We start from the raw sequence: 27,831 nt of genomic DNA on the forward strand, positions 1-27,831 counted from the left end.
CTTTGGGACATGTAGTGCAAACTTCCGTGGTGCATGCTTCCCTGGGGCTGCGTTTCTTCCGCTCTGGGACACTGTTACAGAAAGATGTTTCACCCAGAAAGGCTGAACACCCCGGGACGCGACGGGTGAACCAGAAATTCCAGCCTCCTGTTGCTGCTGTCCGGCCTTGGATGATCCCTACCCTCTGAACTGTCGGGAGCAGCCCTGTCTGGTCCGTGGCGGGCGTGGGGGAAGGACTCGCGGGTTTGTCAGCGACTCTGTCTTCCGCAGCCTTCGTGGTTCTGTCCGGGACGCACCGTTTAGTTTTGCAGTCGCGGTTTCCTTGCGGGTTTGGGTTCTCCGCGGCGCAGACCGGGGCAAGTCTAGCCCATTGCTATCTGGGCAGGTGCAGGCCACGTTGGCCCAGGGACAGCTCGCCTGCCGGCCAGGTGCACGGGATACTTGTTCGTTGTGAACTGTGTGGGGCTGTGCTCCGCTCACGCCTGTTCACCGCACTTCCTACTGGGTCACACTTCCAAGGCCTCTCCTATTGTTAAATAGTTTACTCAAGGTCACCTTTTTGTAATCTTCGTAGATTGGCAATACAGGCAAATACCTTTAAAAAAAATCAAACAAACCAGTTTTCATTGTTTTTTTCTGCCACTTTTGTGGTCAGAATCGAAAAGAAACGTTTAAAAATTGGGTGCAGGAAGAAACCCCTTTTTCCTGGATGTTTCATTTTGGATCAAATCTTGGTTCAGACCAAGAACAAAGTCTGTAGTCCAAACAAAAAAGAAAAATCCTCATTACTTGAATTTTGTATTTGGGGGAGTAATTTAATATTAATGAGGTAAGAGTAGCCAAGTTGTTTTACAGATTCTATTGGAATGGATTTAGATCAGGATGTACATGAAACACGTGAGTGAAAACCAGTTTTTATGCCATCACATAATTCCTGACTTCTAGCTGCCAATGACTTCTCTTATCAAAGAAAAATTGTGCTAACAAAGGAAAAGAAACCTGTATTTTGGAGACCCATCCGTTATAAATATGTTCCGTCTAAGAGGCATCTCTCTCCTCTCTTGGAGAGCTTTTCAGTTACGCCATTTCAGTTGTGAGCCATTAGTTATTCAAATGCAGAACTGTACAGATGAAGAACAAATATTTGGTCTTATTGAAAGAAATACAGCCACGCTTTCAGAACATCAGGTGGGCTGTGCATTTGATGTACTCTGGCAGTTTCAGAAGCAGAAGACCAACTTGGGAAGAAATGTTGAGTGTGTCAGAAACCATCCCCAGTTTCTTACTCTTTGCAATGTAACAGCAAATCACCTGGAAACAATGAGTGATCACACCCTTGTGAATGTGCTATACATCATAAGACAGTAAGTTGCTTTTCAATTTATGAAAACAATTATATTTTAATTTTCTAAGAATATTTTTAAGTGTGAAAGCCATTCTTCCAGAAGACAGTTTATCTTATAATGTAATATTTAAGGATATTTGAGGATTTTTTTGTTTTTGTTTTTGTTTTTTGTTTGTTTGTTTGTTTGTTTTTGGTTTTTCGAGACAGGATTTCTCTGTGTAGCTTTGGAGCCTATCCTGGCACTGGATCTGGAGACCAGGCTGGCCTCGAACTCAACAGCGATCCACCTGCCTCTGCCTCCCGAGTGATGGGATTAAAGGTGTGCACCACCACTGCCCGGCTGAAGAATATTTTTTGATACCAGTTAGTGGAATAGTTTGGAAAGTTAGGAAAGTAGAAATGACTAGCTTTCAGTATGTGGGACTGGTTGATTTGTGGAATGTTGGAGAGATTTGATTGACTAAAGGCAATGAAGATATAACAGGTAAGTAGGTTAAGTCAGATTAATGTCTGGTAAAATGCCAGTGGTTACTGAGTTCTATTTTTGTTGATCCATTTGTAGTCTTTTGGCTTTCATAGTTAAAAATTACTTTCCCTTGTTTTTATTGAGGTTTGCGGTTGAATCCCATCACCCACTAGTGGAAGCACTGGTTACAGAAGCATGGAAAAGATTGGAAAGGCAAGTACTCTGGGTTTGTCATATAAGATCAGGGTTATCTGTGGGCAGTTATCAAAATGAAATATAGGAAAAGAATGAAATTGCACAAAAAAATGTGCTGGGCCTGGGGATGAAGCTTAGTTGACAGAATGTGTGCTAGCATACACAAGGCCCAGGATTCCATCCCAGCACCAAATTAAACCAGCTGTGGTAATGCACTATAGAGATGGAGGCTTGTTTGTCTTAGGGTTTCTGTTGCTGTGAAGAGACACCATGACACTGGCAACTCTTACAAGGGAAAACATTTAATTGGGTTGATTTACAGTTCCAGAGATTTAGTCCATTATCATGGTAGACATGGCGGTGCGCAGGCAGACATGGTGCTGGAGAAAGAGGTGAGAGTTCTACATCTTGATCCACAGGCAACAGGAAGTAAAGTGTGTTCCACACTGAGGATAGCTTGAGCATAGGAAACCTCAAAGCCCACCCCCACAGTGACACACTTCCTCCAACAAAGCCCTACCTCCTAAAAGTGCCACGCCTTATGGGGGCCATTTTCTTGCAAACCACCCAAGGCTGAGGATCAGAAAATCAAAAACATCCTCGGCTTCATAGCATGTTTGAGGCTAGCCTCGGATACGTGAAACCCTGTCTCAAAAAAAAAAAGAAAAAAAGTTTTAAATTCAATTAGTTTGAGGACTTTTAATTGTGTAATATTGAATATTCTTTTTTTAATAAAGAAAGGGAAATATTTCAAGTGTCCCCTCTTTAACTCAGAGCAGGTTTCAGTATGTTTTTCCATGCACGTAGTAATCAAAATGTAACTGTGGTAGAGTGAAGATAGCGAACTAGTTGCTTTGACTCTTGAAGAATTCTGCTTTAGAAACAGAAGATTCTAATTGACTCCATAAAACAAAACAAACAAACTTAAATTTCAGGGCTGGAGAGATGGCCTGGCAGTTGATTCCTAGCACTCAAATGTCAGCTTACAGCCATCTCTCTGGAACTCCAGTTCCAGAGAGTCTCATCTGGCCTCCTCAGGCACAAGTACCACATGTGGTTACATGGCAGACATACACACAGACAAAACACCCATATATGTTAGATAACTATTAACAACAACAGTGCCGGGCATTGGTGGCGCAAGCCTTTAATCCCAACACTCAGGAGGCAGAGGCAGGCGGATCTCTGTGAGTTCAAGGCCAGCCTGGTCTACAGAGCTAGTTCCAGGACAGCCTCCAAAACAATACAGAGAAACCCTGTCTCAAAAAACCAAAAAAAAAAAAAAAAAAAAAACCAAAACAAAACAACAGCAACAAAACACCCCTAGATTGCAAGGGCTATAAAAAGAGAAAAAAGAAGATACTAGGTTGGTAGAGGGTTGTTGAGCATGCCTGACTTTCCTTCCTGCCACTCCCATTTGTGTGAGTAGGCAGTGACCACAGGTTATAGTCCACTTCAAAGCTTCCTAAAGAAAGTAGGCTTTACACCAATAACTGTTCCTGTTAGAGGACACCTTTCAGTCTTAACTTGCTTTGTGTTGCTGTCAATAAAGTTTGACTTCACTCAAAAGAAGGAAAGAACGGAAAGTAATCTTCAGGTCCACTGCTGTTGACAGTTGTTGCAAACATACTTTCTAAACTACACAGCTGTGTTTTCATGTGACTGAAACTAATCATCATCAAGAAGAATATAAACTCTGTAGACCAGGCTGGCCTAGAATGCCTCTAACTCCTGAGTGTTGGGATTAATGGTATGCACCTAGCTTGAAATTGCTTGTTTTTGTTTTTGTTTTGTTTTGTTTTTAGTGTTGAGCATCAAACCCAAACCTAGGGCCTGGCACATGCTGGGCATACAACCAACCACTGACTTGTTTCCCAGCCCTTGAAAAAACTTCATCTTGTATTACTATTGTATTAGCATCTTTGTTACTTATTATTTTATAACTGCATCATGTGTTCTAACTGATACTAATGATCTTGCTCAAATTTCTTTTTGTAGGTTTGATACTAATGTGCTGTCAATATTTTCCACCTGCCTGGCTGATCAGCATCTATATTTTAGTCCATTAATGGGAAAAATAGCTGATATTGTAAATAGGAACTTGGAAACCATACAGGATATGAGGTACATTTATTTGGGGCTTGTGGAGATACAAGGTTGCTGGACTTTGGTGCAGATAGAGATCTGTCAGTCATTAGAACTGCATCTCTAGTGAGTTTATCGTCCTCATTTGTACAACAGCAACAGCAAAAGCTACTTGGTATTGTTGAGATCTCTGAAGGGGTCTACTGAGTCTGCCTACCATGTCCCTAGCCATCTGTCACATTTTTGCATGTGGCCGCAGAAAACACAGGATTCCCAGGTCAGAGCCAGAGGACTGTTTCTCATGATGCTAGAAAAAAAGTAAAGTAAATGAAACAATTTATAGCATAAAGCAGTATTCTTGCCAGTTTCTTACCATATCTAGTCATTTAATTTAGAATTGGTCATTTTTATTAGGAATATAAAAACCCTTGTGTCTTTTTTTCTCCTTCAGGGCCCTGTCTGTCTTGATGGTCAGCATTTCTTCTTTAATATCACGCTGTTTCCAAGAGCGACTTGTGAACAAAGCAGAACTTCTCTTTGACACTGTGGATTCTTCCAAGGTCAACACTGCAAGAAGGATATTACTGTTCCTTCGCAATATCAAGTGTAGTTATTACCCACTACTAGAGAGGTGTAATAAAGTGCTCACAAGCAGTGTGAGCCATCTTGACTTGGAGTCCATCAGTAAAATCCTTAGTCTGTATCAGTCCCTGCAGTTCCATAGTTTTGAATTTATTGAAGTGTCTCGAAGGAGGCTAATGGAGATGATCCCCGGGTCATCTGGTTATCCCGAAAGCTTTGTCAGATTGTTTGCCACGTTGGGACCAGTGGCAGGACCTGAAATAAAAAAACAGTAAGCTTACTTTAAAATGCTTTAAAACTTTTCCTGTAGGATTCTTCATGCTTAGCTCTCCCTGGAACTCTGAAACTCATCAAAATCACCCATTCGTCTATGGAAGGGGAAATAATCTGTTAAACTCTATTTTTGATTCTTCTAACTTCATTTATGCTTCCAACTTTTAGACTACTGCTGTGTCCTACACAGAGGACCAGGCAGAAGATGAGGGGCCCCACCTAAGGCCCCTTCCTGAGTTTACACAGAGGTGTGATATTCCTGAGCCAGCAGAAGAGTGTGGGATATTTAGGTTGCAGTAGAGTAAACAGTGGGTCATTTTACACCATTATCTTCATCACATTCACCATCAAAATCCCCAAGTTACTTCTGGTCATGGTGTTTTATCACCAAAATAGAAACCCCCAACTAAGACAATGTTAACGATATATGTCTGTTACAAATATTTATTACAATTCCAGAACAAATAGTTCTGTTATTAAAAATGATTTTCCAAAAAAAAAAAAAAAAAGATTGGCAGTAATTAAAAGTAAGAAAGCACACTCTTGTTTAGGTATAGTGGTGGCTGGCTGTGATTCCAGTCCTTGGGAGGAATATTGTGAGTTTAATGCCACTCTGTGTTACACAGAGAGTTCCAGGCTGGCCTGGGCTACAAAGTAGGACCCCATCTCAACCCTTTCCCCCAAAGCAAAAACAAAACACTTAGGTGCACAGTCACAGGTACCCCTACAGCTTGAGTCATTTTGGTCTGGTTCATCTCTTTTAAGAAGTTCTGTTTTCATAGGCTATTGATATAGATATACTGTTTGGAATATTTAGTTGGATCTTTTGTTGTGTTGTGAGTTGAACCTAGGGTCTTTCACATATTAGACAAGCACTCTTATCTATTTACTTTATTTGGAGACAATCTCACTGTTTCTCAGGCAAGTATTGGACACTTGCAATTTTGTTTCAGCCTCTCAAATAGCTGGATTATAAATCAGTGCCTGACATTTGGTTGTATATGATATATATATGAATATTTATGTTTTGGTTAGCTCTTACTCCATTTAAAACATTTATGTATTGCTAGGAGATAAGTAAATATTAAATTAATACATAAATATCATTCAATTCTCCCTAGACTATGAGGCTAGAGTTATGCAATGCATATGATCCTCCTACTTAGCATAAGTATATATAAGAATTATAGTATTCTTTTAAAAATGTTTATTTTTAATTATATATAAGTATACACACACACACACACACACACACACACACTCACACACAGGAGTGCAAATGCTGTAGAGTGTTGGAATCCTCAGAGCTGGAGTTACAGTGTCTGTGAACCACCTGAAATGGATATGCTGGGAACCAAACTCAGGTCTTCTGCAAGAAGAGTACACATGCTTACCTGCTGAGCCATTTCTTCAGCCCAGGAATTTAGCAATCTGTAGATGTGTGGTGAGCAGTTTTCCTTAAGCAGGGCTTCCAGCACCTCCATAGTAGAGATATCTGTAGATTTCTATTTGTTACCTCAAAACTATTAATTTAAACAAGTTGAAAGCCAGTTTTTAAACACTAAAAATATATATTTTTATTTCTAGGCTTGAATCAACTATACTACTGATGTCAGAGGAGCTGACTAGCCAGCAAGTGCTGACAGTGTTGGGAGCAATGGAAGATATGGAAAGCAGAAATGCACACTTGATTAAAAAGTAGTCTTTCCTGAAATTCATGGTGCTAAGTTTAGTTGTCACTCCTAAGTATCTGTTTTTTTGTCTGACAGAAATACTTGTGTCTGATTGTTTTGAAGTAATAAGGAATGACTCCTGAAGGCACTGTTTATGTGCCTGAATGTTTGTGACTTCAGAACAGAGACAGAGTTGTTTTTCATAGGTTTTCATGTCCTTTCCTGCTGCTGTTAGACCGAAACAGAGCATCGTAGTGCATGCATCATATTGCGTGCATTACAGTGTGTGTATCACAGTGTGTGCATCACAGTGCGTGCATCACAGTGTGTCACAGTGTGTGCATCACAGTGCGTGTGTCACAGTGTGTGCATCATAGTGTGTGCATCACAGTGCATGCATCATAGCGCATGCATCACAGTGTGTGCATCATAGAACATGCACAGATACAGGGCTCTACTTTAGAAATGAGTCTCCAGAACAATTGGTTCCATATGGACTTGTCTCACTGTTACCTGTAATTTCCACCCAGTAGCTTATTGGTAATGTGAGATTTAAGAAGGAAAAAAACCATTCAAATTGCATATGCTTAATTTATTATATATTCCTTTAGTTAAGGTTCCTCTGTCTCATTTCTCACCACAATTCCCTCCTCCTCTTCTTTCACTTGCTTTTAGTTTATCCCCCCAAGGGCCAGAAGATAATGGAAGAAAATGAGATTAGTGTTGCTAATTTCTAGTAACTCATGATAAAAATATTCTTGGCAGTAGGATGTGGAATTTGATGTCTACTCTGAGCTTTTCTTCTTTCTGTTTTCCCTTTTCGTAATTTGGGAAGTAAAGTTATGCCCTTTTTAAGAAAAAATATTCTGTAAAAATATGTTTATGAGTGTTTGACCTGCATGTGTGTATTTAGACCATGTGCATACATGGTGCTTGCAGAGTCCAGAAGAGGTTGGTTTCCCAAGAACTGGAATTACAGATCATTGTGAGCTGCCGTGTGGTTGCTGGGAACTAAACCCAGGTCCTCTGGAAGAGCAGCCAGTGCTTTTTTTTTTTTTTTTAAAGACTTATTTATTTATTTGTCATGTATATAGTGTGTGCCAGAAGAGGGCACCAGATCACATTACAGATGGTTGTGAGCTACCATGTGGTTGCTGGGAATTGAACTCAGAACCTCTGGAAGAACAGTCAGTGCTCTTAACCCCTGAACCATCTCTCCAGGCCCAGCCAGTGCTCTTAACTGCTCCTAAAGCTATGCTTTTCTCCCCCTTTCAAATTCACACTTCATGATTGCTTTTCCTTTACTTTAGTTATCTTTCTGACATCTTGAGATAGTTCTGTAAGAACAGGAGATGTTTTTACTGATCCCCAACATAGATAGTGGAGTTTGTGGCCTGAAGTCTGTCTAGTGACTGTTTACTCTATAAGTGAATAACCTGGTTTTAATACATGTGTTTTGTTTTGTTTTTTTTAGAACTGCTTCAGTTCTGTATAAATATTTGGATAACTATAAATCGATAGAGCTACTGAAGGTAACACAAGCTCTGAGTTGTCTCCATTTCCAAAATAAAGAGTTTTTTGTGAAACTCAGAGAATTAATTCTCAGGTAAGATTTAGCATTTAAAGAATAAAATATTCAGTTAGTGTTTCATTTAAAAATCTATCCATATTTGCTTTATAGTGTATAAAATAGCTGGAATTTTCTAGACAAACCTGAATGGTTTATTGTTGGCGTTCTAAGATCTGTGCTAGGCCAGTGCTGTATTAGCACATGCCCCTCTTGTAATCCCAGTACCGCTAAACAACTAAACAAATATATACGGTTTTCCCTTTACATTAATAACTGAAAATTACCATATTTTCTCTGGATATGTAACATTGTGTTCTCAGTTTTCCATTGATTGGTTGAGTTAAAATGAGGTATTACTAAAAATGTTTACTAATAGCAAATGATCAATTCACCATGGCTAGCATGGAATATTATGATTATTTTATTTTCCAATCAGTGGGCTCTGTGTGTGTGTGTGTGTGTGTGTGTGTGTGTGTGTGCGCGCGCGCGCGCGTGCGCGCGCATGGGTGCACACACTCTTCATTTATTTTATATAGGAGCTTAGAACTCCAAAAACAACAAATAGTAAAATCACAGTAACTCAGTTTTGTATGTAATGTAGATTGAATCATTTCTTCCACACTTCTAAACCTAAAGGTGCCTTAAAGTGGCCAGTCCTTAATTTTTTGTTTCGGAATTACTGCTCTCATGGTGGGATGCTTATTGTGCAGATTTAGACAAGGGGGAGTAGAGAATGAGGTCAGATGTCTGTCTGTGGGCTTATGAGCATGTGTCTGTCTGCCGGTGTTGTAAGGCTGTATTTCCGGTACAAGTAACTAAGAAGGGAATTGGTATTCTTGAGGATCGCACTTGCCAGGGTCCATTCAAAGTCGCAGCAGCTCCTGATGGCCATGTAGACACTGAGCTCAGATTTTTTTTGCAGCAGCAGCAGCTGTAGCAGCAGCCACCCTTGGCACTCTTCTGATGCTGACCTTTTCATTCTCATTGATGGTGGTTTTCTTTTTGCATAAAGTGTGGAGCATGGTTATGTCACCTCAGCCTTTCCTTAGTGACCCCTAATGGCCTGTCCCCTGTGAATTAATCTAAATGAACTGGCTTTCTAAGATTACCTCACCTTTGATAACAGTAATTTGATTCACATATTTTGTGTTGTTTTTGTTGTTGTCGGTGTGTTGATTATATTCTTTTTGTTTTCTCCCTTTTCTTTTACATAACAGTCGTTTGGAAGCTAGCATCACACCAAGTGAGATTTGTATTCTGGTCTCTGCTCTTTCTATGCTTCCTTTTCCTCACTTCAATGAAACAGCTATATCCCGGATTGAAGCAGTTTTACCACAGTGTGACTCCAAGGAACTGAGTGATTTTGTATCATCTCTCATGAGGTGGATTCAGAATGATCACAAATGCTTGGCTAACACTACTAGGAAGCAACTGAATCTTCTTCAAAAATTAGACCATTGGGGCCATCATCGATTACAACAAAGCAACAGCTTGGATCTACTGTGGGAGGAGCTTAAATCTTTGAAAGGAGAATGGCTTCATGAATCGTTTGTTGAAGAATCAGTTGCTGCTTTACAGTGCTTTGCGGATGAAATCGATTGCACCAATGTTGCCAAGATCGCATCTTTTCTTTCGAAAACTAACTACCTCAGCACTCTGCTGCTTGATAGGATAGCTTCGGTGGTTGTTCAACAGATTGAAAAGGTGACATTTAAATGTTAGATGTTACTTTTACACTGTTGTCAGCTTCCAGAAGCACATATATAGATTATAAATACTTTCCCAAGCTTAGATAAGAAGTTTGAAAGTGTGAAGTTTAAAAATTCAACTCTGGCTTCTGGTTCATGGGTTTGTTCTTATTCACTTTAAAGCCACTTTGAGGCAGGGTCTGATGGCATACTTATAATCTCAACATTTGGGAGGCTGAGGCAAGAGGACTGCCTAGAGTTTAAAGTCACAGTGGACACACAGATAAACCTTGTCTCAAACAGGAGAACAGCCACCTTGTTCCTGTTTCCATGGATCTGGTGAGATTAGTGATCACATCCTTTGACTCCTTCAGTACTTATGAGCCAGGGGAAGTTTGAGTTTTTTTTTTTTTTTGAAACAAGGTTTCATTATGTAGCTCACCAGGCTGTTCACAAACTCACAGAAATCCCCCTGCCTCTATCTTCCAAGTGCTGGGATTAAAGCTTACACCACTATGCCCAGCTAAGATCAGAAGTCAGAACTTTTTAATTGGAAGGCAATATTTCAATGTTAGGTATATTTTCATGGTAGCAAATAACTGATTTTAAATTTTCTTTTTTCTCCTATAATCCTGGATTATCAATATTAAACAATTACAGGCTGGGCAAGATGGCTTAGCAAGTAAATGCACTTGTCTCCCAGCAATGCAAGTTTGATGGACCGGAGTCATTGCAGGATGAGGAAGTTAATGAGAGATACATTTGTAATTTCATTATAGGCATGTTAGAAAAACTTTACCTAAAATGGTAGATTAAAATTAATTTTGCTGAAGCCTATACTAAATTTTTGTTTTGTTTATACAGATCCATCCCTTTTCAATCCTTGCTATTACTCTTCCATTCAGCGTTTTGAACTATGATCCACCTCAAAGGGATGAGTTTTTTGGAGCCTGTGTCCAGTGCCTTAACTCTTACGTAGGTAGGTAAAGTGCTTGGCAATATAATGAATGAGTGGATTCTTGTATATAGGAGCTAAGACCTGTTACAATAACCTTCAATAATTGGGCATTAATAATAGCTGGAAATTCTGTACTACAATGTTTTAGGCTAGGTGTGCTTATGTATTTTTGTAATGCCAGCACTTGGTGAAGCAGGAAGGTTGCTTCTTTGAGACCAGCTTGTTCAAGGCTGCCTGGGATGGACATCTGTCTGCCTGCCTGTCTGTCCGTCCATCCACCCACCTACCTCCCTACCTATTATGTCTTGAAAGAACCTGTCTCAAGAGAAGTATTCAGTTCTTGGAAACTTTTTTAGTATGAAGATGTGAGACATGAAAGAATTGAACAAGGAACACCAATATAGCCTATATGTGAACTTGATAATGCTACTATTTTGTCATACTTGCTTTACCTCTTGCTCCCCCCCCCCCCAGCTATTTCAAAGCATATTGTGCTGTATCACCCACTGAAGCATACACCTGCTGATACTGAGGAAACTCTTGTATCAGCACACACTGTTAGCACACTAAGAAACTTCAATAGTCCCTGAATACCTAACAGAGTCCGTGTTTAAAGTCTTCCTAATTGTACCCCAAATAACCACTCTCATGTTTACTTGTTGCTTTGGGTGGTTATCTGTTTCATCTCTCATGGTCTAGAGTATCACCCCCATATACTTTTAGCATAGTGTTTGTTGTCTTCTGGGGAGACACTTTTGATTTTTCCCTTTTTGTTACCAAGGTTTTCAAAAGTTTGTTAAAATTGGAGAAACAAATATCTGTGCAGTACATCCCCAGTCTAGCTTAACCCATAGCATTCACCTGCATATGACAAACCTTTAAATTATACACTCTGTCTGCTTCAACACTATGTTAGCACTATAACCAGGATAATGGACAAACAGTGCTATCTATTACTTAGACCATTATCAAATTTTCCCATTTGTTACCAATATTTTTGCTTCCCATACAGGGAGGTTATGTGTGCATGTGGGGTGTGTGTGTGTGTGTGTGTGTGTGTGTGTGTGTGTGTGTGTGTGTGTGTGTGTACATGTTCTAGTGTGTGAGTGGCAGAAGACAATCATCTCAGGTGACTTCCAGGTGCTTGACTTTCCTCTTGTGAGTGTGTTTTGTTTGTCACTGTGCATTCCTAGCTAGGTGACCATGAGCTTCCCAGTATGCTGTTATTCCGCCTCCCATTTCCCCAGCTTTACATGAATTCTGAGGATGCGAACTTAGGCTCTAAAACTTGCCTGGTGAGCTCTTTTCCCACTGAGACATCTGCCTCTTTTTTTTTTTTTTCAAGACAGGGTTTCTCTGTGGCTTTGGATGCTGTTCTGGAACTAGCTCTTGTAGACCAGGCTGGTCTCGAACTCACAGAGATCCGCCTGCCTCTGCCTCCCAAGTGCTGGGATTAAAGGCGTGTGCCACCAATGCCCCGAGTCTGCCTCATTTTTTGAGGCATGGTCAGAAGTGAACCTAGAGTTCACAGATGGGACTAGGTTGGTGGGCTGGGTGAGCTGCTGGGATCCTTCTGTCTTCTCCCCCAGCACAGGGTTACAGGTGCATACAGCTATGCCAACATTTTATGTGGATTCTGGAGATTTGAACTCAGGTCTTCATGCTTGTATAATAAGTACTTAACCCACTGAGCCATCTGCCTAACCCTGGCCTTGAAGTCTTGATCCTTTTGCTCAGCTTCCTTAGTGCTTGAGTGATAAGCCTCTGAAATGTCTTCTAATATATTCAAAAAATGAAATTTGTTTACTTTTGTCACCTCCTTCCTATTTTTTTCCTGATTTTTTTTTTTGAATAATGGAGATTGGCTGTATTATTGAAGATGTGTCACATTTCAGATTGTCTGGTTGTTTTGTTTTAGCTTGTTCTTCCATCTCCTATGTTTTTGTGTGCTAGTGGTGGCTGTATTACACATTGTCTGCAAAAGTACCTTGTTGTGGTATATACAATATATGATGGTTTGGACCCAATTTTTAACATTTTTTAAAAATTTTATGTGGATGAGTGTTTTGCCTACATTTGTGTCTATGCACCACTAACATGTCTGGTGCCCATGGAGGCCAGAAGAGGACATTAGATTCTCTGGAATTGATGTTGACAGGTAGTTGTGAGCTGTTATGTGGGTGCTGAAGTCAAACTGGGATCCTCTAGTACAGTGGTTCCCAGCCTTCTTCCCCCCCCCCCCCCCCCCCCCCCCCCCCCGAGACAAGATTTCTCTGTGTAGCTTTGGAGCCTATCCTGGCACTTGCTCTGTAGACCAGGCTGGCCTCGAACTCACAGAGATCCGCCTGCCTCTATCTCCCGAGTGCTGAGATTAAAGGCGTGCACCACCAACGGCTGGTTCCCATCCTTCTTAATGCTTTGACCCTTTCATACAAGTCTTCATGTTGTGGTGACCCCAACTATAAAGTTATTTTGTTGCCACTTTGTAACTGATTTTGCTATTATTATGAATTGTAATGTAAATGTGTTTTCCAGTTGTCCTAGGATACCTCTATGGAGGGTCATTTGACTCCAAGAGGTCATGACTCACAGGTTGAGAAACACTCATCTAGAAGAGCAGTCAGTACTCTTAACTGTTGAGTCATTGCTCCAGCTCCAGTTTTGGCCCATTTTAATAGTTGCTTTTTAATTTATTTAAAAATTTTACTTTATGTGTAAGGGTGTCTTGCCTGCATGTGTTGTCTGTGCACCATGTCTGTACCTGGTGTCCACAGAGGCCAGAAAAGAGTTTCAGATCCATTAGGATTGGAGTTACAGATGATTATGAACTGCCACTGTGGTTGCTGGGAATCAAACTTGGGTCACCCAGAAGAGCAGCCAGTGCTCTTACCTGCCAAGCCAGATCTCCAGCCCCTGATGGCTTACTATTTTAAATTAAACTTTTCTGCTTTTGTTTTTTTTTTGTTGTTTTTGTTTTGTTTTGTTTTGTTTTTCGAGACAGGGTTTCTCTGTGTAGCCCTGGCTGTCCTGGAACTCACTCTGTAGACCAGGCTGTTCTCTAACTCACAGAGATCCGCCTGCCTCTGCCTCCCAGTGCTGGGATTAAAGGCATGTGCCACCAATGCCCGGCCTGTTTTTGTTTTGTTTTTTTGCCAATGAATTTGAAAATTCTTGGAGAGTCTTTCTTTTAAGGAAAATGTAAAGTAGCTAACAGAGCTGGACCTGGTGGCACAAAAGTGAAATGCCAACTATCCTGGAGGCAGAGGCAGGAGGATGGCAAGTTCAAGGCTTGTCAGGACTACAGAATGAGTTCAAGACTAGACGGGGAAATGTACATGGTAAACTGTCTCAAAAAGAAATTAATTAACAATATTAAACTAAATTAAAAATAAAGTAAAAGAATGGGCTGAGGGCTTTGCTCACTGGAAAAGCACTTGCCCAGCATAAATAAATAAATAAGCACAATGGAGTGATAATTTTTCTCCTTTTGAATGAAAAGTAGTTTTTATTAAAAACAATTTTATTTTAGACTTATTTATTTTGTGGTGGGCCCACATGCCACAGTTTCATATGTGTGTGTGTGTGTGTTTGTGTGTGTGTGTGTGTGTGTGTGTGTGTGTGTTTGATACAGAGTCTCATGTAGTACAGGATGGCCTCAGACTTGGTATGTAGCATGTATCTGACATTAGCCTTGAACTCCTGACCCTCTTGTTTTCTCCTTCCAAGTGCTGAGATTACAACTACTGTACCTAGGTATTTGCCTCTCTCATGATTTGATCTTCTTTTAAAAAATAAATTCAGGGCTCTCTTTTCCCACCTATGCTTTCTCTGCCCCTCTTCTTTTACGGTCTTCTGTACCTCTCTCTCTCTTACTCTGCCCTACTCTGTTCTTCCATTTCTCACTCTCCTATCGTAATAAACTCTATGATTAATATACTCTTAATAAATAAATAAATTCAGCAAAGAAATCCAAAAGGAAAAGATTTTTGCTTAGTTTGTTTTAGAGACAGGGTCTCACATTAGTCCAAGCAGACCTGCCACTCTAATGTAGCCACGGTGCTCCCAAATTTATGCAGTCTTCCTGCCTCAGCCCCTCAAGGGCTGGGATTATAGCTCTGTGCTACCACACCTGTAAAAGTTTTGAGTTCTGTCTTTTCTGTTATTCCTAAGAATTCTCCTGCCAGTGGGTCATGGTAGTTTGTCCCTTCCCCTGCATAAGAAATGTCTCTTAAATGAGGCAAATCAGGTGAAGAACTTTCAAGCATAGCCCCCATGCTATGATCTAGGTAGCAGTAAATGAGGGCAGGTGAGCTCTGAGGATCAAGCCTGTTGTTTAGCCTGGTCTGGAGACCCCCAGGAAGCAGCATGGGTGCTGGCACTGCACCTTTCCGGTTAAACCCCATCTTACAGTTAGATGCTAACTCTGTGGCCTTGGATAAGTTGTTTCTTTCCTCATTACCTTACTACCCTATGCTTTTTTGTAAGGTGGAGCTAGGACCTGGTCCTACCGTAGACAGAGATGAGGTTAAATGAGTGAATATATATGAAGTGTTTAGCCCAGGACTCAGTCCATTCTGAGAAAGACTCTATTATTATCTCCAGAGACTGAGTGAGATTCCTTTTACAGATCATTGTCCTTGTGTGTTGAATTCTTTCCCTTTTCAAGGCAGTTTTCAAAACCTTTACAGTATAATAAATATAATATTCACAGTATAAGAGTACACAAATAGAATTGCCAAGGGAAAGTATTGAGATATCAAGAAACACAGTATTGCTTCAGTACTCCCCACACATTCTATTTTATTTTGCTTTTTAAATTTTATTTATTTTTTATAGACAGGGTTTCTCTGTGTGTAGCCTTGGCTGTCCTGGAACTCACTCTGTAGATCAGACTGGCCTCAAACTCACAGATGTCTGCCTGCCTCTACCTCCAGAGTGCTGGGACTAAAGGCGTGTGCTGCCACTGCCTGGATTGCTTTATTTTTTGAGAAAGGGTCTCATAGGGTAGCCCTGGCTGGTCCAGAACTCAATATATAACCAAGCTAGCCTCAAACAGAGATCCACCTGGCTCTGCCTCCCGAATTCAGGGATCAAAGGTATATGCTATCATGCTGGGTCAACAGTACTTTTCTCTTGTCCATCTTTCTTACTCTGAACCTGACCCAGAATTACTGTTTACATGTAAATAATATAAATTTTGTGAGTGCTGTGTTGGTATGATTTCTTTTAAAAAATTATTTTTATTTTATGTACATTGGTGTTTTGCCTATGTCTATGTCTGTATGAGGGTGTTGGGTCCCCTGGAACTAGAGTTACAGATAGTTGTGAGCTGCCATGTGGTTGCTGGAAATTGAACCCAGGTCCTCTGGAAGAGGAATCAGTGCTCTTAAGTGCTGAGCCATCTCTCTAGTCCCTTTCTTTTTTATCTTTATCTTTATCTGAACAGCTTATCTATATGTATATGTGAAACAGCTATACATTATAATTTTTAAACTTATTTTTTAGGTACATTGGATCCTATTACATTAGTGTTTCTTGGTTTTTCTTTGGCCACACTTGAATATTTTCCAGAAGATCTGCTAAAGAAAATATTTAACATCCAGTTCTTAGCCAGATTAGATTCTCAACTTGCAAGTATGTATTTGCATTTTACTTTTAGAATTTATTAAATGTGCTAAATATGCAAGTGTTATTTGTGCCCATACTGAAGCATTTAAAGGCTAATAACATTATTTCCTGTTGATAAAAGAATTTTATGATTGATTGGGGGGTAGTTTAATGGTAAAATGCTTGCTTAGCATTTGTTAAACCCTGGGTTTCATTTCTAGGACTGGGAAGGTGGGGATGTGTATATACACATGTATATGAATATATTTGCAAATATAATATATAATATATAATAGGTAAATAATACACACACACACACACACACACACACACACACACACACACACACACACTATACCGGTAATTTCAGCATTTGGGGACTGAGGCAAGAGGATTGTTGAAAGTTTGAAGCCGACCAAGCCAGCAAGGTCCTCCTTGTATTGAGATCCTGTCTTAAAAAATTTTGAATATTATGGAAACTTTGATAAACACATAAAACATCTAAGTTAGATCCCGTCCCTAATTCTTTTTTTTTGCGGGGGGGGGGGGGGGGGTTGAGGCAGGGTTTCTCTGTGGCTTTGGAGGCTGTCTTGGAACTAGCTCTTGTAGACCAGGCTGGTCTCGAACTCACAGAGATCCGCCTGCCTCTGCCTCCTGAGTGCAGGGATTAAAGCACAACCACCACCACCACCACCACCCCGGCTGTCCCTAATTCTTACACCAAGTAAAACCACCTTTAAAGGATGGTGCTTTCTTTTCCCTCTTTTGTTTGGAGAGGATTGAGCTAGGGCATCGATCATGCTAACTACACATTCTACCACTAGGCTGCACCCCAAGTGCTTGAAATATTTCTTTTGTGTCTTACTTTGGTCTCATATAAATACTTATGTTTCAAAGTGTGTTTTTAAATGGATGAAGATTTTTTTTTTTTTTGGATGAAGATCTTAAATTGCTTTTTTTGTTGCTGTTTTCATCGAACTATATTCTGAACAACTTTCTGTATCTTAAAATACTTTTGATTTAGTAAAATATTTAGTAAAATATTTTTACTAGATTCATGGCATACTATTATATAGCTATAATAAAACTTCTATTATCTGAAACCAAAAACCCATTTTTAAAAAAGGCAGCTCTGTGGATTGAATCCAGGGCCTTGTGCATTGCACTGCAGGCATGTCACTTTAGTTATATCCTGGGACTCATTTCCAATTCATTACAAATAATGAATGTTCATGACCATGGATTGTTTCCTTAGGATAAATTCTAAAATATGAAAGTCAATGAAAATTCTTGGTAGCATTTTTTTTAAATGTATCTTTAAAATCTGTAGTTTTTGTTTGTTTTGCTTTTCAAGACAGGGTTTCTCTGTATAACAGTACTGGCTGGGGGGCTGGAGAGATGGCTCAGTGGGTTAAGAGCCCTTCCAGAGGTCCTGAGTTCAATTCTCAGCAACCACATGGTGGCTCACAACCATCCATTATGAGATCTGGGGCCCTCTTCTGGTGTGCAGATATACATGGAAGCAAAATGTTGTATACATAATAAATAAATAAATCTTAAAAAAAAAATCAAAAAAAAAAAAAAAAAAAAAAAAAGTACTGGCTGTCCTGGAACTCACTGTAGACCAGGCTGGCCTTGAACTCACAGAGATCCCTCTGCCTCTGTCTCCCTATTGCTAGGATTAATGGAGTGTGCCATTACTGCCTGGCAGAATCAGTCTTAATCATGTTACCAAATGTATCAACTTAAAGAAGTAAAGCATCCACAAATGAAGAGACTTTCTCATGTCAGAGTTAAAGTATCAACCAAGAGTGGGGGTTATGACCTGAAGAAATGAAGTTTCTGCTAGGTCTGGGCTATCCAAATCCATTAGTAATTTGTTTTTAATTTCAGTTTTACCTTCAACTCTAAGTGCAAGGGTCCAGTTTCGCCTTATGGAGTTAAATAGAGCAGTCTGCTTGGAATGCCCCGAGTTTCAGATCCCGTGGTTTCATGATCGCTTTTGTCGAGGACATTATAACAAAGGTTTGTTTTCTTTTGGTAAGAGAGTATAGTTAATTCCAGAACAGATTATTAGATAATACCTTGTTATTATCACTGTTAAATCTAAATATGGCTAGAGTTTCCAGGAGGGCTTACGGCTTGTTAAAGACTTTTGTCAGTGGGATTCATTTTACAGGAATTTCTTAACTAGGACACTGACTACTTGAGAGCAGGCACTTGTCTCCCATTGAGTTTAGTGTTATTCCACATTAGGCCCTTACTGTATTTGTTTACTTCTTGTGTGTGCCTGTGCTTGCACACACAGGTGTGGGTAAAGTGTTAATCTTTATCAATAAAAATCAGGAGTCAGATATGGGGTAGAAACCTGAAAGATTAGAGAAGCAGGGGAGCAGCCACCAGTGACCCCCTACCTCTTATTTAGACAAAAAGGGGGAAATGCTGTGGAACAATCTTTTTGTTCACTATGAATATGATTGCTCTCACTGCTAATAAAAAGCTGATTGGCCGGTAGCTGGGCAGGCAGAGATTGAACAGGAGCATCAGACTAGGTAGGAGATTTCTGGGAAGAGGAAGAGCTGAGTCAGATTCGACAACAAATGCACAGAAGCAAGATGAAAATGCTACACTGAGAAAAGGTACCAAGCCACTTGTCAAAGAAATATGGGTTAATTTAAATGTGGGAGTTAATAACAAGCTGAGTATTTGTAAGTAATAATAAGCCTCTGACTGCTTATTTGGGAATGGGGTGGCAGAGAAATGCCTGTTTACAGGTGTGAGGAGGTCAGAGGACAACTTTCTGGACTCAGATCTCTTCTCAGCTGTTCATCTGGACTCTGGGGATGAAACTCAGTTCCTTAGGCCCGAGAGGCGAACCCATTTACAAAACTGCTGAGCCGCCTGGCCAGCCCTGAGGCTCTTGGTAAAAATCTTTTTTCAGTTTGTAGACTTAGGATGACTTTTAATTTTCTTAATTTTTCTAAAGATATTGATGTGATGAATGGAGCACAACAGCAGATCTATAAAATGTTAGCAGAAGTCCTTGGAGGACTGAGGTGTGTAAAGGCTTCTGGTCTTTCTACATATTACCACACCGTGGGTAAGTCACCAGACATGACCAGACTCACTTGAGTAGTCTTCTGATTAGCTGGAACTTTGGAAAGGTTTGCAATTGTTGTAAAGGTGTATTTATTTTTAGTTTACATGTGTAAGTGTTTTACCCACATTGTGTAAGTGCACTAAGTATAGCCTTAATACTTACATAGGCCAGAAGAGGGAGCCTGGGGGTACTAATGGGTGCTGGAAACCCAACCTAGGGCCTCTACAGGGGCCTTCAGTTCTCTTCATCACTAAGCTATCTCTCAAGCCCCAGGCTTATCATTTCTTTCTAAAAATTTTTTTTAATTTCTTTCTTCAGGGTCTTAAGTCTTTAATTGTTGAGGTCCTTCACTTTTTTTTTTTCTTTTTTTGTTTTTTTTCCGAGACAGGGTTTCTCTGTAGCTTTAGAGCCTATCCTGGCACTCGCTTTGGAGACCAGGCTGGCCTTGAACTTACAGAGATCCGCCTGCCTCTGCCTCCCAAGTGCTGGGATTAAAGGCATGTGCCAACAACGCCCCGCTCTTTCCAAATTTTTATTATGAAAGTTTCCAAACAGACAAAGAAAAACCATAATAATGAATTCTGAAGTTCATTCCCATTGCCCAACTTTGAAAACCATCAACATTGCTATTTTCAGAAAAAAAAATTAAATTTCATCTTTATCAGTAGTAAGTAAAATCTAGATTTAGATTGACTAAACATTTCTGGATCTTCAAAAGATTCTGTCCTTGCTGAGTGGCGCTGGCGAACATCATTAATCCCAGCACTCAGGAGGCCAGCCTGGTCTACAGATTTCATTCTAGGACAGCCAGAGCTACACAGAGAAAGTCGGTCTTGAAAAACCAAAACCCAAACCAAACCAAACCAAACCAAACCAACCAAACAACAAAAAATCAAGATTATCCTCCCTGGACATGGTGGCACAGGCCTGTAATCCCAGCTTCTCAGGACGTTTAGGTGACACCTGGGCAGCAGAGCAGGACCGTATCTCAAAACAAAGAAAGAAAACCAAAACACACAACAGGACTTTGGGGAAAGTGTAGGCCTTTGGGGCTCTTCTGCAGCTGTACCCCTCTTTCCCTTGTTTTCCTGTTTGGAGAGGTTGCTGCATCTTAAATGGTAATGAGGACTCTGCCCACATGAATTAATCACCTCCTAAAGGCTCTCCTCCTAATACCATCATATTGGTGATGAACGTTCCATTATGTAAATTTTGGGTGATACCATCTGTCCTAGTTTGCTTTCTATTGCTGTAAGAAACACCATGACCAAAAGCAACTTATTTCATCTTACAGCTTGTTACCTGTCATCCAGGGAAGTCAGAGCAGGAAGTCAAGGCAGGAACATGGAGGCAGGAACTGATGCAGAGTCCGTGGAGGATGTAGGAGGTTCTGAAACCTCTGAGCCGGCCCCCAGTGATGCTCTGCCTCCCCCAGGGCCACACCTATTAAGCCTCCTCAACTAGTGCAACTGGGGACCATATATTCAAATGCCTGAGAACATGGTGAACATTTATACAGCCACCATATAGAATAAATCTGGGAGCTGTGGCATATACTGATAGTCCAGTTATGGAAGAAGCTACGGCAAGAGGATGACTTGAGCCTTAGGATTCTTTAGGTTTTTTTGAGACAGGGTTTCTCTATGGCTTTGCAGGCTGTCCTGGAACTATTTCTTGTAGACTGGTCTCGAACTCACAGCCATCTGCCTGCCTCTGCCTCCCGAGTGCTGGGGCTAAAGGTATGCTCCACCACCGCCTGGCCTGAGCCTTGGGATTCTTAACCAACTAAGCAACATAACAAGAGCCCATCTCAGAAATGAAAAGGTAGAATAATTTGAATTTAATATTATATAGCCTTCATGATTATTTCTTATATATTTTTTATTTATTTGTTCAAGTTTAATCCAAACATTGAATTTAGTTAATTTGGTTTGGCTTTTTTTTTTTAATTGTTTTTCTCCTTTCCCCCCTTCTCCCCCCTCCCCCCATCTTATAATTTATTGGAAAATGTTTCTTTGTCTAGACTCTTCTGATTGAACCTCTTTGATATCATTTAACATGCTCATGTTGCTCTTACTTTTCTGGTAAACCAGCAGTTAGAGGTAGATGCTTAATTGGATTCTAGCTTTAATTTGTCTTTGGCCAGACTGTCTGACAGGTGGCTATTTCTTATTGCATCATATCAAAAGTCATCACTCATCAGTGGGTTTGTAATGCTCTTCAGGCTGGTTCATCTGTGAGACAGTTCCCTTTTGAGGGTTTGCCCTGCTGACTTTAGTAGCCATTGCCAAATGCTCCTTGCCTAAATCTAGCATCCATAGGGGAGGCCAGAATAGCAAGTTTCTGCATGTACTATTTCTTCTACATTGATTTCTTCATTTTCTGTGTCAACTTAGTTCCTATACATAAAGTTCAGATAGGAAGGCTTGTCCTTGTTTTCAGGTGGTATCTTAACATCCTCCAAAGGTGACCAGGAAACTTAAAGATACTAAAATAAAACTTTTGAAACTTAAAAAGATGTTAAAATAAAGCTTTTTTTTTTTTTGAGACAGTCTGTCTATGTAGCTCAGCTGATCCTAACTTGTCATCCTTCTGCCTCAGCCTCCCAATTGCTGAGATTACAGGCATGCATGACTTAAAGCAAAATTCTTTGATATGATTTTGCTCAGATTAAGTGCTAAGTGTAGCCAGCTATGTGGTGTAGTTCATTAATGCTTTCTTGGTATTGATTTTTCAAAGAAAAGTACCATTGGACAATACCTTACAGAATGAGTTCGATAATTGGTGAGCTCTATTGTTCTTTTTGCTCTTTTAAATTATGTGTGTGTGTGTGTGTGTGTATGTATATATATATATATATATATATATATATATGTGTGTGTGTGTATATATATGTGTATATATACACATATGTATATGTTTAAAATATACTTAAACTTTTGGTTGCTAGAATTTACCTAATTTATACTATTGATTCTTCTTTTTTTTTTTTTTATAAGATTTTGAATGCATTTTGGATAAACGAAAAAAACCTCTTCCTTATAGAAGCCAGAGCATAACTCCAGGGAAATCACCAGGAATATACTGGGAATCAGATACTTCAAGAGTTGAGTCAAGCCTTCCACCAGAATCTGAGAGGTGTGTTTTAAGGTATTTTTTAAATGGTTATGTTCAGCATTGTATTGTAGTCTCTTTTATTAAGGGTTGATTACAGCACCTACTATTCAAACATCCCATACCATTTGTCTCTATATTTTTGCCTGTGCTGTGCCTTCTACCAGTGACTTTCCTTCAGCTGTCCATGGGCCAGCAGTCTGTGCAACAAAGTGATGACCTAGTTATCCTTAGCCAGGAGTACAGTGTTTTCTTCTGTGTTCCATGCCTCTCCTGCATTGCTGCTGTTGCCACACATCTGGTTAGACCATAGCATGTTGCTTTGACTTTATGGGTAAATTCTTTATGGAAGAATCTATCTCATAATGCATGTTGGACAAAGAAGCTTACGAGTGTTAGGAGATGTTTTGCTATATAGGTTCTTTAAATGAAAAGGTTAACTTTAGTTACTAATTTCTTAAGTAGAAAAATAATTTGGGGAGCTGGAGAGATGGCTCAGAGGTTAAGAGCACTGGTTGCTCTTCCAGAGGTCCTGAGTTCAATACCCAGCAACCACATGGTGGCTCACAACCATCTGTAATGAGATCTGGTGCCCTCTTCTGGCTTTCAGGGATATGTGCAGACAGAAAACTGTGTACATAATAAATAATTCTAAAAAAAAAAGAAAAGAAAAAAGAAAAATAATTTGGAGCTGGGTATGGTGTGTGCCTTTCATCCCAGAACTTGGGTGGTAGAAGCAATAGGGTCAGTAGTTCAAGGCTAGCCTGTATTAGTCATTTTTCTATTGCTGTGATAAACACCATGTATGAGGCTCCTTAGACAAGGAATAGTTTATTTACCGCTTATGGTTTCAGAGGGATAAGAGTCTAACACCATCAAGGCAGGGAAGCATGGCAGCAGATGGGTATGGCCACTGGAGCAGCCGAGCAAGAGCTCACATCTTGAACCACAGGTAGACACAGAGGGAGCAAACTGGGAAATGGCATGTGGCTCTTCAAACCTCAAAGCCCACCCTTAGTGGCACTTCCTCCATCCATGCCACACCTACCCAAACCTCCCCTAATAGAGCCACCAAATGGGGACCAAGTGTTCAGATTCGAGACTGTGGTCAATCATTCAAACCACCACACTGGGCTACTTGATACTCTGTCACAGAGAATGAACAAAATAAAAATCCTTATTATACTACTTTATAGTCATATAGCCTTTGTTTATGTGAATACATTCTTTTTCCTGAAAGGCTTATGGTTACTGATTACTTAAATTCTCATTTTGATTTTGGAAGTGAACATTTTTGTTTTTTTGCAGGATTGCTTTAGAGTTTTTGGATGTAAGAGCCTTTTGTTCAAACATTCCTCACTTAAAGGGAAAATCTGCTATGAAAAAACGACATTTGGAAATTTTGGGCTATCGTGTTATTCAGGTATGAAACAGTCATGTAATTCAGCCTGTAAAAAGGCAAGGTGGGGTGAGTGGGGCCAGGTGCGTCTATGGTCCCAACACTGTGTGGACAGAGATAGGTGGATTGCTGCCTGTTCTACCAGCCTAGCTGCAGGTCCTGTAAGAGACCTGGTCTATATATTGCATTCCAGGCCAGCCAGGGATACACAGTGAGACTTTGTCTCGAAAAAACAAAAACAAACAAAAAAAACCTTATTTATTTTCTTGCATGTTAGACATTATGAACAGGTCTCAAAGGGAAAAGGCTAATGTATCATGTGAAGACTATGTAGGAAAAATGCCTTTTGTTGATGCTAAAGAAATGGGAATGGAGGGAGCTTCGAGGCAGAACATGTTTTCTAGGTGGTGGCAGGAGGAAAGCTCCATGTGGCTTCTAGGAGTTCAGAGGCTGTGCTTCAGCCAACACCTCTGTAGCTCCTGCAGCCTTGCTGGTAAAGCTCCTAAGTCTGCCCTGCTGTTTATATAGCTGCTTTATTTATTTTTAAAATCGTGCATGCGTGCGCCCAGGTGCTCAGAGGCCAATGGAAGCTGGAAGAGTTGAATCCCTCAGGAGCTGGAGTTGCAGGTGCTTGTAAGCTTCCTGACGTGGGTGCTGGGAACCCAACTTGGATTCTCTGCCTGAGCAGTATATGATCTTAACTGCTGAGCTATCTCTGCAGCTCATGTGTATATTTTTGAACTTTATGTAAAAACTCATTTGAAGCTGGAGCCTTTAGTCCCAGCACTTGGGAGGCAGAGGCGGGCTGATTTCTGTGAGCTCAAGGCCAGCCTGGTCTATAAAGCTACACGTCGAACACAGAGAAAGCTGCCTCGAAACAAACAAAAAACTAACAACTCATTTGATTTCAAATAAATATTCAATATAAAAATAAATGTTTTTAAACTAATTTTTCTGTATATTATTGTACCATTTAAATCCTTTATCACCTTATATGATTTCTTCAATGTCTGTTAGCAGTTAGCAATTGTATATAAAAAAGGTTTTTTTTGTTGTTGGTGTTGTTTTTAGTTTGGCTGGTTTTTTGAGATAGGGTTTCTCTCTCTAACAATCCTGGCTGTCCTGGAACTCACTTTGTAAACCAGCTGGCCTCAAACTCACATAATAAAAGCATTTTAAGTGGATTGAAGCAAGACTTTTTCAGCCTTTATTATAAGATGGCATAAACTTTACAGAAGTAGTTCCATTACAGTATGGGGAGGGACTCACAACTGTGTGTAACACAGGTAGGTCATCTTTTCAAGCATTAAAGCGTGACAACCTAAGAAATGACATAAACATGTTCACCCCATGCCTATATCTTACCCCCTACACACAAACATGCATACACACTTATAAACATGTGCACAGCTTTAGCAAATTAGAGCCCAGTAGAAATGCCCAGAGCTCACTGCCAACTGAGGATTCTGATGAGAGCTGTGGTTGCTCTTAAATTTTTTAACTTTAGTTTTTTAAAGTGTATTTTTATTTTTATGTATGTGGGTGTTTTGCCTGCATGTCTGTACACCACATGCATGCTTGGGGCCCAAGGAGGCAAGATCAAGTACTGCTTACAATTAGCTGTGAGAATAAGGAATTACTCATTCAGACTGGTTTGTTTTTTCTTGTTGCTTTGTTTTGTTTTAAATGTTATTTTATGTATATGGGTGTTTTGCCTGTATGTATGCTTGTACACACATGTCTTCCTCATGCCTTCAGAGGCCAGAAGAGGGCACTGGATTCCCTGGAGCTGGAGTTACAGTTGTGTGCCCCCATATGGGTACAGGGAATCAAACCCAGGCCCTCTGGAAAGAGCAGTCAGTGATTTTAACCACTAAGTCATTTCTCTATCCCCAGTCTTTTCCATTTATTTTTAAGTGGAAGAAATGTAATGGGATTGAGATATGGTCACATGCTGTAGTCATGCTGGTCTAAAACTCACTATGATTTTGTCCAGTCTAGCTTTGAATGTGTGGCAGTTCTCCTGGCTCAGCTTCTGGAGTGCTGGTATTACAGCTGTGAGCCACCCTACATGGCTTCTTTCCTATTTGAAGGGTGGGGAGTTGGGGAGCTAGTCAATAGCAGGCTTTTATTTATAACATTTCTGGAGGCTAAGAAGCACCAGATCTAGGGCCTGTCAGGTGTAGTGTCTATGGAGAGCCTGCTTCTGTATTGAGATGGTACAGTCATCTCCCTGTGCCTACCTTAATTTTTTAGCACAAAAAAAAAAATTCAACAACTACAAATACTGGGTAACAAATAATATACACAGCTTTAGCTCATAATCTTAAGAGACCAATAAAATAATTTCTACATTTATATAACTTTTTTTAAATCTCTGAGGCTACCATTAGAAAACTTACATGTCCCTTCACTAAAAAGAGCTGGCCCTGTCCCTCATGGGAGAGATGCCCCCCCAATACTAGGGAGAGATTGCCTCACCCTTTACCACAGGTGTGGGATTGCTGGCCCCAATGGCAAGGACATAGGAGAGCTGGCTCCACCCCTCACTGTAGTGGGATGGCCTCAGTGACCCCAACTGACCAGCTAAGCTACCACCCTGGGCCACATTCCGGGCCTTGGGTTTGCCCACCCTAACTTCTACCCCATGTATGACCTGGAGTTCATGAAAATATCCTGTGACGTGTCACAGGATCTTTATGACTCAGCATCAGGATATCTGAGAGGAGTCTCAGTGAGAGTCCAGTGATGATGGTGTGCCAGAGGCCAGAGGCCTTGGACCAGCCAGTGAACATTTGTGAGTGGGGCTGATTGGACAAAAGGCTATAATGTGTGACACACTGTAGCTCCCAGTGACACTAGGACTAGAGAGGTGGCAAAGATGGAGGAGCAAGGTGGTCTTCGTTTCATTTTTAATTAATTTGGGGGTTTCTTTTGTGGGGGATGCTGCATGGTAAGGGGTGGCTATCGAAGGACTGGGAGGTGAGTGGGATTGGGATGCATGATGAGAAATTCCCAAGGAGTCAATAAAGAATTATGTCATGCTGGTTGGTGGTGGCGCACACCTTTAATCCCAGCACTCAGGAGTCAGAGACAGGAGGATCTCTGTGAGTTCAAGGCCAGCCTGGTCTACAGAGGGGGTTCCAGGACAGGTTCCTAAGCTACAGAGAAACCCTGTTTCAAAACAACAAAACAAAACAAACAAAAAGAATTGTTATAAAAATAACATTTACGAAATTTAATAAATCTCTGAAGCTATCATTAGAAAGCTTATATTTCCCCTCACTAAACCAATAGGGAGCTCCATCTAATGGTGGGGAAATCAAATTAAAAACACTCATTGTTACTTTAAAGCTTTTATTCAAATGAATTACTTCCTTTGCAGGTCCCTTACTTTGAATGGAATTCTATGGCACTGTCAACCAAGGACGCAAGGATGGACTACCTGAGAGAACATATATTTGGAGCAGGCAAATCATGATTGAGTTTTCATTTAAAATGAATATGGCATACCACATTTGTATTTCTTTTACTTAAGTGGTCTAACTCAATAAAGAAATGCTAAGTGCAAATATTCTGTATTGGGCACATGCATGATATGTTTGGGAATAACAAGAGATCTGCTGTGGTTAGAGCAGATCAAGTGGGAAGTAGGTTGAGAATGTAGTAAAAGGTCAGAAGAAACAGTCAACAGCGTGTGACCTCATAGCTCCTCCAGATGAGACAAGAAGCCATGGTAAAGTTTTAAGCATTTTGTATTTTTAAAATATTTTATT

The 27,831-nt window shown here is 40.3% G+C and overlaps 1 protein-coding gene across 8 annotated transcripts; it reads left to right on the top strand.

The window, feature by feature from the left end:
• Fastkd1 (FAST kinase domains 1) lies at positions 1–27,629 on the top strand. Of its 8 annotated transcripts, XM_027420240.2 has the most exons (15): positions 2–243; positions 1,219–1,364; positions 1,956–2,024; positions 4,005–4,130; positions 4,543–4,944; positions 6,534–6,644; positions 8,094–8,225; positions 9,407–9,893; positions 10,742–10,856; positions 16,341–16,469; positions 18,336–18,467; positions 19,429–19,542; positions 22,542–22,692; positions 23,965–24,079; positions 27,441–27,629. In XM_027420240.2, exons 2-15 carry the CDS (start codon positions 1,321–1,323, stop codon positions 27,534–27,536), a joined length of 2,223 nt encoding a protein of 740 aa, XP_027276041.1. In that variant the 5' UTR covers positions 2–243; positions 1,219–1,320; the 3' UTR covers positions 27,537–27,629. The 8 variants fall into 8 exon arrangements, 6 of the variants coding, with proteins under 6 accessions (XP_035302393.1, XP_027276040.1, XP_027276041.1 ...); XM_035446502.1 differs by having other exon boundaries at positions 1–1,364; positions 19,429–19,498; positions 22,588–22,692; XM_027420237.2 differs by having other exon boundaries at positions 2–1,364.
• The last annotated feature ends 202 nt before the right edge of the window (positions 27,630–27,831 follow it).

Source organism: Cricetulus griseus, chromosome 6 (genome assembly GCF_003668045.3).
Source record: "Cricetulus griseus strain 17A/GY chromosome 6, alternate assembly CriGri-PICRH-1.0, whole genome shotgun sequence".
Lineage (NCBI taxonomy): Eukaryota > Metazoa > Chordata > Mammalia > Rodentia > Cricetidae > Cricetulus > Cricetulus griseus.